The 12,500-nt window shown below is 38.6% G+C and overlaps 1 protein-coding gene across 1 annotated transcript in view; it reads right to left on the reverse strand.

The window, feature by feature from the left end:
* LOC138003389 (protein DD3-3-like) overlaps positions 1-12,500 on the reverse strand; it is a 27,047-nt gene that overhangs the window by 5,084 nt on the left and 9,463 nt on the right. The window contains exons 3-6 of the mRNA XM_068849434.1: positions 12,440-12,500; positions 11,819-12,155; positions 9,961-10,182; positions 9,026-9,398 (exon numbers count right to left, since the gene is read on the reverse strand). The exon at positions 12,440-12,500 is cut by the window's right edge and continues 29 nt beyond it. Coding sequence (XP_068705535.1) covers positions 9,026-9,398; positions 9,961-10,182; positions 11,819-12,155; positions 12,440-12,500 — 993 coding nt within the window. The remainder of the gene's footprint in view (positions 1-9,025; positions 9,399-9,960; positions 10,183-11,818; positions 12,156-12,439) is intronic.

Genomic DNA, 12,500 nt, shown 5'->3' on the forward strand with positions numbered 1-12,500 from the left:
AGGTCTGATTTTTGTTGCCAGGTCATATTGTTAATGTCATCAGCTTAGGCAAGTAGAGCAGATCCATTCAGTACTATTGACACTTTTTCTGCCATTTATACATTCCTCCTACAAACCTTGTGGATATTTATCACTATATTTGATACTGTTACACTTAGAGACAGATGATCTGAACCATAACTGATCACAGCAAGTGCATATATATTCAGGGCCATGTGCTATCTTATCCTGAAAAGACTGAATCACTTTTGGCATGGCATGCCTAAGAGAGTCTTGACCTTGACAAATTTCAGTTTGGTTTAGAGATGAGATCTCTGCATAGCTTCCTTAAATGGTTCTGTGCTGTTCTGTTTAGTTCTCTGATATGTCCTGGATTGGAAGCTTTACCCTTATGAAATGTTTTCTTTTCATATTCCCTCGCTGCTTCAATATTTTCAGATCTTTTTTGGTGTTTTGCATTGTTTTTCTTTTCTCTGAACTCTTTATTTTGTCTCTTTCGCTCGATAAATTCTCTCATATAAGCTCCTTTTGCCACTGCTTTGTAGAAATTATTATTGACACTCACATAATTTTTGGCCATGGTTAACATTAATCGATTATTACCTCTGAATAATTGTTGACATTGGTAACACTGCTGATTTCATAACCTGAAATATTGTCAATATAATGCTGTCTGCTTATAGGACTGATACCAGTTACTGTTGCCCACCCCTCAATAGATACATTTATACGTATAATTTGTAACGTTTAATGCATCGGAAACTGCTTTCACAATAAGTGCATCACACCATGTATGTTGCTGCAACAACACACCCACAATTGCTCTGTAATGGGTCCAATAAATCTTTGACAGTTGTTTCTGATGTATTCAACTCCAGCAGCATGCACGTTCATGTGATAGGAAGGATGATTATATAACTGGTGGGCCACAGAAGAAAAGAAGCATGAACAATCTGAGGTACATTCTAGTGCCTTTAATCTTTTCTCAGCTAATTGAGCTTGCAACAGTGCCATAGAAGGACTTCTCAGTACTGTGTGTACTTGTTACTGGGTTGCCAAACCCAGTCGGAATCCCGGTTTCATTTCGTGGGTTTTTTTACTGGGTTGCCAACCCAGTCGGAATCTGTCTTTAATTTCGTCGTTTTTTTATTTTTCGTTTTCTTTTTTTTTTTTTTCTTTTTTTCCGTGTCGGTAAAAGTCCTGCCTGTCACTCCCCTGCTAAGTGGTGTCTTTGTGCATAGAGCCTTCTACGCGTATTTTCTTAGGATCGAGAGGGTAGTGGGAAATGCGTAGATTTCTCTGGTGGACACAGTAGAACGATTAACTTAACCGGCAATGGCGTCGAAAGTCATGTAACGCGAATGGCGTTTTAGGGGATCTTTGAACAAAATGTATCCTAATGAAGCTCAATAATGGCAAGCGAATTGGATACTGGACAGGACAGGCGGTCGAATGTTAGAAGCGACGAGTAATGGACTTCGACAACAATCTGTCGCCCGTCGAGCCGTAATCAAAGTGAGCAGTCTTCCTAACATTTTGCCAAGCGTGGTGTTTTGTACAACACTCAAACCAAATGAACAGTTCTCTGGTAACTCAGTGTGGGTTCAACAAAGACAGATAAGGAATCCATATAGTGGATCTGTTATCTCAGTTGTCTCGCTATTTGTCAGATTTGTATTTACCTGTTCTCAACTCTGCACAGTCTTCCAGTATAACAATTGGAAATTTCACTAATAAGTCATTGACGTGAATGGCGTTTTAGTGGATCTTTAAACAAAATATACCCTCATGGAGCTCAAGAATGGATCGTCAATTGTATGAGCAAGACAGCGCTGAAAAATAAATATCTGGATTGTAAGAGACGAGTAATGGTCTTCGACAACAATTTCATTTTTCGCCTTTGGATATCAAGTGAGCTTTGTTTCTAATATTTTACTAACTTGGTATTATATAAAACACGGAAATCAAATAGCAATTTTTTTATGGATTTAACCATAGTTACTAACTATGATTTAACAAATTAACATTGAAGGAATCGAACGCCAACAAGAATGCATCACAGTGTTTACTCAAGTCGCATCTTAGTTGTCTGACAATTTACATTTACCGGTATTTTGTACTCAACTCAGCAAAGGTGTAAAATATTTGGAAATGTGACAGTGAAAAATTACTTGAATGAAAGCTTGTTGTCTCTTTTGTGCTTTATTATTTACGGTCAAGGTTCTTTCGAAAAGGGTTGAATGTGAACTGTCAGAAATTTATTTAATTGCATATGCTTTGTGATTGTTTGTTTCGCTTGCACGCACGCAACTGAAATAGGAAGGGTTTCTTGCCTCTTATAGCAAATATGTTGCTTGTTTCAATAAATGTTTCGCTGGAAAATATTTCTGTGAAATTTCTAGCTTTTGTAAATTTATCATGTTGTGTAATTTTCGAGCTTAGCAAATTTGCATACATATGTTGAAATGTGATACGGGGAGAATTTTTGTGGTAACGCATTAGTCACGAAAATAAACAGGTCTGTTGGAAGCGTGCTTGAGTTTCAACGAAATGACCCCCAAAATCGGCAAAAGATTGTGACGCTGATGAATAATAAAGTAGCTGCTATTACCAAAACGATGGAATTACCTGGTGATAAATAACCTTGTCTTGGAGAGTAAATTTTTGATTTTCCAGAAACAATGGTCAACCTCTGAGAGTTGCGCGATTGTGATCTTTGTGTTGAATTCGCACATTTCTTGTCAAAATTTATAACAATCAAAATAAAAAGAAAACTAACAAAAACAAAAACCCGGTAGCTTGGCATCATTTGACACAGATGCTTCACTGTTTCGCGAGTAAACATGCCGCGGTAAAATAACGCGGTAACTTGATCACTGCGCTCGCTGAATTCGATGTGCGATTTACTCGGTGCAGCCAAACTTGTACAATTACAACAAAACAACTAAAATCTCCCAAACTGTTTTTCGCTGATGGTAACTTTTTATATTCGTGGTTCAAAATAAATGTTGTTTTCATGTCGTAGATTTTATTACCGATGGCAAAATATTTTATGCTCGATCGACCGTCCTGAAACTTCCTTCTGCTCTTCTTAAAAACTGTGTATCCATATTTATTTACTTTTACATCAATATTTGTTTTGGATGAAGCAAGCTAACAAAATCTGTACCTTGCTTGGTTCGCATTTGATAGCATTAAAATAGAATTTTCGGTCCTATGCTTCTGTTACTGAGTGGTATATTTCTTAGGTCGCCCATCCAGATACTAACCCCGCCGAATAGGAATAACTTCAGCTTTCAACTGTTGTTTACAAAGCTTTCAGATGCTGTCAGATGCTGTCAGTGCACGCTTACACTTGTGGTGGAAAGAAGTTGCATGATCAACATGTCAGCCCAGAAGCCAATGTTTCTCGATTCCCTTTTATTTTCTTCAGTCTCTCTGGGTTCAGTACTTTGCTAGTAACCACATGTCTTCTCAAGGGGCTATTTATCTAAGACTTATACCATGGCGCTACAATGATAGACAATACCAAAACAATATCGTGTACTGTTAGACCTACATATTACGCAAAGACAACGGTCAACATGTCATCCCAGAAGACAATGTTTTTCACTTCCCATTTATTTTCTTCAATCTTTCTGGGCTCAGTACTTTGCTAGTAACCACATGTCTTCTCAGGCTATTTACCCAAGACTTCTACCATTTCACTACAATGATACACAATACCAAAACAATATCGTGCACTGTTAGAGCTACATATTACGCAAGGACAACTTGAAGCTCCTGGAAGACAACACACAGTTCAGTTGACATTATGGAATAAATCGCTGTGTTACTTCACTACCACACGTAAGCAATGCGTGTCAATTTTTTTTAAAGAGGACAGGAATTTCTTCTTTCTGACAAATGATTAATTAATAGGCCGGTCGCCAGGTTTTTAACCTCACAAAAGGATCTGTTTCGTCGTACGAACGTGTGAAGACCTGTGAGCCAAAGGGCCTCTGCTGGTATGACTTCTGGTATGACTTCTGGTACGACTTCTGGGTCACCCCCCCCCCCCCCCCCCTCCAACTTGAAAAAAATTGCGTGGAACGCTGCACGTACCACAGGCAACCCAGTGTACCCTCACGGAGGGTCTAGTTGTTATTTTTTTCCGTGTCGGGAAAAGTCTTGCCTGTCACTCCCCTGCTAAGTGGTGTCTTTGTGCATAGAGTCTTCTGTGCGTATTTTGTTAGGTTTGATGGGGCTGGGGTAATGCGTAGTTTGCTCTGCACAATTAACCTGTAATGGCGTCGAACATGGAGCTCAGGAATGGAACGTCAAGATAGGCGGTGAAACATAAAGATCTGGAATCTTAAAAAAGCGACGAGCAATGGACTTCGACAGCGTGAATCTTTCGCCCGTCGAGCCGAAATCAAAATATGCTGTACTTCTAATATTTCGCCAAGGTGGTGTTACGTACAACACTGAAACCAAATGGAAATTTCTCTGGTAACTTTCGGGTTCAACAAAGACAGAGAAGGAATCGAACACCACAAGTAGATCTGTGATCTCTGTTGTGTGTCTCACAGTGTTTACTGAAGTCGCATCTATTTAAAGTTTGCCTGTTTGTCTGGCAAGTAACATTCATTTTGTACTCAACTCTGCAAAGGTTAAAAAAAAAAATGGAAATGTGGCAGTGAAAAATTACTTGAATGAAAGCTTGTTGTCTCTTTTGTGCTTTATTATTTACGGTCAAGGTTCTTTCGAAAAGGGTTGAATGTGAACTGTCAGAAATTTATTTAATTGCGTATGCTTTGTGATTGTGTGTTTCGCTTGCACGCACGCAACTGAAATAGGAAGGGTTTCTTGCCTCTTATAGCAAATATGTTGCTTGTTTCAAGAAATGTTTCGGTGGAAAATATTTCAGTGAAATTTCCAGCTTTTGTAAATTTATCATGTTGTGTAATTTTCGAGCTTAGCAAATTTGCATACATGTGCTGAAATGTGATACGGGAGAATTTTTGTGGTAACGCATAAGTCACGAAAATAAACAGGTCTGTTGGAAGCGTGCTTGAGTTTCAACGAAATGACCCCCAAAATCGGCAAAAGATTGTGACGCTGATGAATAATAAAGTAGCTGCTATTACCAAAACGATGGAATTACCTGGTGATAAATAACCTTGTCTTGGAGAGTAAATTTTTGATTTTCCAGAAACAATGGTCAACCTCTGAGAGTTGGGCGATTGTGATCTTTGTGTTGAATTTGCACATTTCTTGTCAAAATTTATAACAATCGAAAGAAAAAGAAAACTAACAAAAACAAAAACCCGGTAGCTTGGCATCATTTGATACAGATGCTTCACTGTTTCGCGAGTAAACATGCCGCGGTAAAATAACGCGGTAACTTGATCACTGCGCTCGCTGAATTCGATGTGCGATTTACTCGGTGCAGCCAAACTTGTACAATTACAACAAAACAACTAAAATCTCCCAAACTGTTTTTCGCTGATGGTAACTTTTTATATTCGTGGTTCAAATTTAATGTTGTTTTCATGTCGTAGATTTTGTTACCGATGGCAAAATATTTTATGCTCGATCGACCGTCCTGAAACTTCCTTCTGCTCTTCTTAAAAATTGTGTATCCATATTTATTTACTTTTACATCAATATTTGTTTTGCATAAAGCAAGCTAACAAAATCTGTATCTTGCTTGGTTCGCATTTGATAGCATTAAAATAGAATTTTCGGTCCTATGCTTCTGTTACTGAGTGGTATATTTCTTAGGTCGCTCAACTTTCAACTTTTGTTTACAAAGCTGTTAGATGCTGTCAGTGCACTCTTACACTTGTGGTGGAAAGAAGTTGCATGATCAACATGTCAGCCCAGAAGCCAATGTTTCTCGATTCCCTTTTATTTTCTTCAGTCTCTATGGGTTCAGTACTTTGCTAGTAACCACATGTCTTCTCAAGGGGCTATTTATCTAAGACTTCTACCATGGCGCTACAATGATAGACAATACCAAAACAATATCGTGTAATGTTAGACCTACATATTACGCAAAGACAACTGTCAACATGTCATCCCAGAAGACAATGTTTTTCACTTCCCATTTATTTTCTTCAATCTTTCTGGGCTCAGTACTTTGCTAGTAACCACATGTCTTCTCAGGCTATTTACCGAAGACTCCTACCATGGCACTACAATGATAGACAATACCAAAACAATATCGTGCACTGTTAGAGCTACAGATTACGCAAGGACAACTTGAATCTCCTGGAAGACAACACACAGCTCAGTTGACATTATGGAATAAATCGCTGTGTTACTTCACTACCACACGTAAGCAATGCGTGTCAATTTTTTTTAAAGAGGACAGGAATTTCTTCTTTCTGACAAATGATTAATTAATAGGCCGGTAGCCAGGTTTTTAACCTCAGAAAAGGATCTGTTTCGTCGTACGAACGTGTGAGGACCTGTGAGCCAAAGGGCCTCTGCTGGTATGACTTCTGGTATGATCAAAAATAAGACACAAACAGCAGTGATAAACATATTGAACTTGTTCATTTTAACTATGACTTGACGTTTCGTATGTGCTCTACATACATTTTCAAAAGTAACCGTTGAAATTTAAAACAGCTATTTATATATAACAAAGCGGATGAGGGGACTGGAACCTAGATTAAGCAAATACTTAACAGTAAAATATATAATAATAATAATTATAATATTAATAAAAACAGAAAAGATTAATAAAGCATCAGCATTTCACTTCCGACGTTGACGTTGAAAGCTGGCTCAAGTTCTTGAATAAAGAAGGTCTCTTTTATTTTACAATGATAGTCAGTTTTGCCCTTCGCTAAAATATCAAAATGATCCCACTTGATGTTATGTCCAGTGGCCTTGACGTGGTCAGCAATGGCTGAAGTATTGTCATTTTTAGCTAGGGCCTTAAAATGTTCGGTTTTTCTATCGTGAAGCCGCCGTTTAGTCTTACCGATGTAAAAACCATTACAATCCCAACAATTTGCTCTGTAAATAACTTTGGATTGTCGTGAACGATTAATACGGTCCTTGTAAGGAAAGAAAGATTTTATACATCGAGTGGTATGACTTCTGGTATGTCTTCTGAGTGTCCCCCCCCCCCCCCCAACTTGAAAAAAATTGCGTGGAACGCTGCACGTACCACAGGCAACCCAGTGTACCCTCACGGAGGGTCTAGTTCCATGAGCAACATGGCCTGGGTTCGATTCATTGTCTCCTGATATCAATAGCTTTTCCCTTGATAGACAATAACTATTATTTTGTTGCCGGTTCAATTTTGTTGAATGCTTAGTAACAGATTGATCTTGAATACACAATAGAACTGACCAGTCTTTTTTGTGTTTAGGAGTCCTGCGGGTAATCAACAAATGAATGAAAATTAGAATCTCCTACTCTCGACGATTTAATTGTTACGTCTGAGTTGCGGTCTAGGTTTAGACATTCTTACTGTAATATAATATTGTTTTCCAAAAGCAAGAGATAAACACTTTCTCAACTCAGACAAGCTCGGTTCGTTCTTCTTTAAATAATGCACAATACACCTTCTAATTACATGTACCCTGTCTTTATAAAACAAGCTCGACGTCTTCTTGTATCTTTAAACGCATTCTGGAAGGTTCTCTGCCCCGCAGTCCTTGCTCTATCGCAGGAGATTGATACGGATTCCTCATCAGTTTCCTTACATAATCAATAACCGTGTCTTTCGACAGTTCGTCATTATGGTCCGCCACACAAGTACTAGTGTCTGGAAGCATGGGTTGCTTTGTTGCCTCACTGTTTTTCATGTCTATGATGTTGTTCAAGTTGGATTCATGTGCCTTTGATGACTCATTAGCTTACAGAACTTCGTGATAGCTTTGATAAACATAATTGGTATACTTTGATAGCTTCGATGTCACTCTCCAAATGGAAGTCACCTTCCAAATGGAATTTATTAATTCCCCGTGAGCTTAGGGCATCGACAGAGACTGTCTTCTCACCATGTGTCTGTCGATTCAATTTCGACATGCATTAAAGTCTACGAGTTGGTGAGTGAAAGGCGGTGCACAATTAATGTTGAACCATTGTGTACTTGTTCAGAATCTTTTGCTTCACCTTCGAATGACGCCATTTCTTTAATTCTTCAGTCTCTTGCATCTAAATGCAGCGGAAGGTGCTCAAACACTTAAGTATAAAAGCCACAAACAGCAATGGCGGCGCACAACCAAGCGAACAGGAAGTCACAGCTTTCTAAGCCGTGTTGTGATTTTCCATCCGGATTGGCTAATCAGATCGAACTTCCGGTTACGCAGGAGTGACACATTTGCATAAAGAACCTCACCAAAACTCGTGGATATATCCACGAGTAAAAAGTAAGAAAACAGTGAATTTAGTCATAACATGCCTATCAAAATCTGGTTTCCAATGAAACAATCGCAAGTGGTATAAAAACATTTTTTCATCAAAATGTGTCTGAAAGATAACTGAATAGCTACTGGAAGCATGACCCTCTCAAAATGTAAACTCTAAAAAGCTACAAAAACTGCATGGAGAGGGAGGGGTTTGTACAACGGCCAGCAAACTCTGTCTCCAATGTGAACGTCGTTGAAAGATTCTATTGAAATGTATAAGATTTGCAACAGAATTCTGCCTTTAGTGAACTTTGGTCCACCACTTCATGTGGTAGGTAACGAAAAAGGGAACGAAAGTTAAGTCTTTAAAGGTTTCAGGCATTTCGGGACTTTGTAAAAAGATATATGTACACAATGCATGTGTTGTACTTTTTTAAATATCTCCAATGGATGTAAAAAAAAAAAAAAAAGGCGATCAAGATCGTATCACGAATAGGTTTAAATATTTTCCAGCTTCTTCCACAAGATTAACGGGGATTAAACTTTAATTTCAATTAAATTGTAAGACTTTGCAATTGAAAGAAGGGATAGAAGAAAGAAAATAACTTTTTGAAACACAAAAATCAAGTCCATGTTAGGTTGGTTCAGTGTGGTTTTAGTATTTGACTGACCTTATGCGCAACACGCATCTTTGAGTTGTGTTGGTAGGAAAACAAGGCACCTTCCACTTGTACGACGAAAACTTGCCCTCCATGTTCATTCCGTTGTGGTTTACGACAGTGGAAGGAGCGTAGATTACTTCAGGGGGCTCTTGCACAACGACATACTGTCTTTTCTTGTCCGCTCCCTGTGACAATAAATGCGACTCGTACGGCAACCCTCTCACCAGGTGAACTGATTTGTCTATACAGCTGTCCAGGACGCCCTCGCTTTTTTCGATGAAATTTGTGATAAATCGTGTCCATCTACCTCCTGCCGCCTTGCATGTAGTAGCATTAATGTACTGCAAAGCGCCTTTTAGTGATTCTCGATCCATGCACAAGTCTAGAGAACCAAGTTACAAACAAAAAGTGAGCTGGCGAAGGCAAATCACAAGAGTAGCAGCATAAAAAAACCCATAAATTTGTGTTTAGCACATAAGTGGTTAACTGATTAATTTAAAAAAATAGACTTCCTTTGGTATGCATGTGTCTAGTGCAGGTTGCTAAATGTTCAGTTCGATGTACCGTTGATTCAACATTATTTTCTTTTGAAATTTGGGGTCTACGCCTGGAAGGACAACTCTGTTAGTTATCTTCTTTCCAAGCCAGACGAAACATTTTGGTGCAAATGCCGTCTCCTTGTTAAACACTGCAATGGCCTTGATTCCCGAGGGGCTTGACAGGTGAGATTAAACCACGAATCATTTAAACGCAAGCTTGATCTCAATCGGTATTTAGTTGAAATTAACAACTGAAGTGAACAATGAAATAGAAAATATTACGAGAAACTGTTTCGTTGAAACACGTTCACTTTAAACACGTTTCCGTGCAGATGTGAGCACAGCATTAGTCTGCCAAAGTTTCAATCTTGACGTTGTTACAACCAAGGCGTTCGTGAAACTTACATTTGTAACCATAGTTGGGGCTGTTTACGTATTCCTTCATTAAATCCAGGGTCTTATTATCGCTGACCATGATCGCAATGTCCTTCCACGGTGTGGGGCCCCAGTAGGGATAGTAATCACGCTCCTCAGGAACTTCCAAGCCCCTTCTTGTTCCTGCAGCGTTTTGTCGCGTGTAAATTGCCTTATCCTTGTTCTTAAGGGATTGGTCAGCGGTAAACAAGCCTATGGCATGAAAAAAAGCGTTGGTTTCGTTCTATTCAAATTTGAGTTTTATAAGCTGTCTGACTACAGTAACCTAGTAACCCGGCCCCTGGTAGATTTTATTGCTTAAAATCTCTAGAGCACTTGCTTAAACGGCTAAGAACATGGAAATTCGAATTTGTCCGGCCACATAAATTCCTTGCTCATTTGAAGGGTAAGTTTCATGGATATTTGATGTCATTTTGTAAGCATGAAAATGTTTTTGTTTGAACAGAAACCGAAAAATAACGCTCCAGTGGTGTGATACATTACCCCAAAATGGAAAAAACAATCTAGTCATAGACGAAGTGTGTCTGAATAAATTGCAACTTGGAAAAAAAAGGGTCTAATTTTTTTAAAGTTCCCACATTTTCGTCTTCAAACCAGACCATAATTTGTTCATCTTTCAAGAAATTATTTGGTTGATTTCATTCTTTTGGCCTTAAATAAGTAATGGTATTCCATAGCATGGCTTTAACCAAAAATTGTTAAAAATTCGTGTGGTACTTTGAGGCGGAGTTACACTAGGCAATATTTTGTCAGTGCAACTTGTCCATAATTAATGTCTCACAATTTTGTTACCGTCATAACTTACGTTAGAAACGGCCTAGTACAACATACCCTGAAGCAAACATTTTTCACGATTGTTTTGTTGCCCTAATCGTTGTGTAAAAAAGAATTCGGACCTTGCACTTTTCGCAATGATTTTCACAACGCTGAAACGAATTTTCAAAGCGTTTCGCAGCGTGACATCCCCTTCTCACTCTCTGTATTCAGACTGACTTCAGTTATTTTCTGCCTCTTCAGCAATCACTCCAATTGAAAGCAGCTCTAGTATGTCTTAGGGCCGATTTACACGGTACGACTTTGTCGCATGGGCCTAGGCCCACGACATTATTTACGATTGTTGTGTACGTCAGAAAAAATGTCGTAGCATTTTAAAACATGCTTTAAAACGCTGCGACAATCGTAAGTCATGTCGTAGGCCTGTCGTGAGCTTGTCGCATGCGACAAAATCGTATCGTGTAAATCGGCCCTTAAAGTGGTACTATGATCAAAAAATCATTTCCTTTTTTTCTTCAGATTTTGAAAGCGTGTTCGCTTAACACCTAACTGGCAAAATTTTGAGCTTTGAGTTTTATCCAAGGGCTGTTTATTTTGAGTGTAAGTTTTGGATTTCATGGTCCGCCATTACTCAAGTTCAAAACTGGCCGATTGGACCTCAGAGGGTTGGATCTAAAGAAAATGACGTCATTTACTCACTAGCTTAAAATTTCAGCGTGTAAACGCAATTCATTATATATGCAAAACACGGGTTGAAAAGTCTGAAAGTCCGAAACTCCCGTGCTGCATATTAATTAGGCCGCGTACACACGCATTGCATTCTTAAACTAGTGAGTGTTTGACGTCATTTTTTCCTCGACCCAGCTCTCTCAAGATTTTAAAGTTAGTAATGGCGGACCAATAAATAAGAAAATTTCAGCTAAAATAAACAGGTGTCTTTTTAAAATCAGAACTTAAAACTTGGGTGAGTTAGTGTTTAGTTAACATAGTTTTGAAATCCAAAAAAAAAATGAAAATTTTTTTTTGGTCGTAGTACCACTTTAAATACTCTCACCTTTGTTTCGCTCCCTTACGTAATACGTGCGGTAATAATAGTATGGCTCATGAAGTCCATAGGTCTGTTTGACGGTCGTTTCCGTGTATGAGGGATGAAAGTTCTGTTGAGTTTTTGTTTGACCGTTACGGATTGTATGAAGTTTGAAATCATTGCTGGCAGAGGTTATTTTGCCATCGGGAAACCTCTGTTCAGGAAAATCCTGGCACATGTACTGTAAGATGACTTGTGACTCTACCATGTCATCGGTCTTTACACCTGTCCCATGTTGATTTGTCCACATAATCTCCACCTCCGTTTTCTTAGCGTCCTTGCCACATTCACTCATATAAAATTGCTGTTATATCGCAAAAAATGGGGTTCAAAGAAGAAAGGACATATTAACTCCGATTGCATATATAATAGCAAACCTGTAGCCGAATTGATAGAATATTCAATCACATACATCGCATAAAGAAATCCGACTCGCGTTTTATCTGTGAGTTTTTGTTTTACATGCATCAGCATCGTCTGTAAATGTTTCCGTGCTTTAATGACAAATCGTTATGGAAAACAGAAAACAAATATATAATTGCACATTTTCGAACACAGCTACATTCCTCAAAATTTTCTATTTCTTACCATTGGCAGCTGTCTATTTTCTGGAATATTATTCGCTGTTGTCCGGCTGTTCAGTGCGTCA

Source organism: Montipora foliosa, chromosome 5 (assembly GCF_036669935.1).
Source record: "Montipora foliosa isolate CH-2021 chromosome 5, ASM3666993v2, whole genome shotgun sequence".
NCBI lineage: Eukaryota > Metazoa > Cnidaria > Anthozoa > Scleractinia > Acroporidae > Montipora > Montipora foliosa.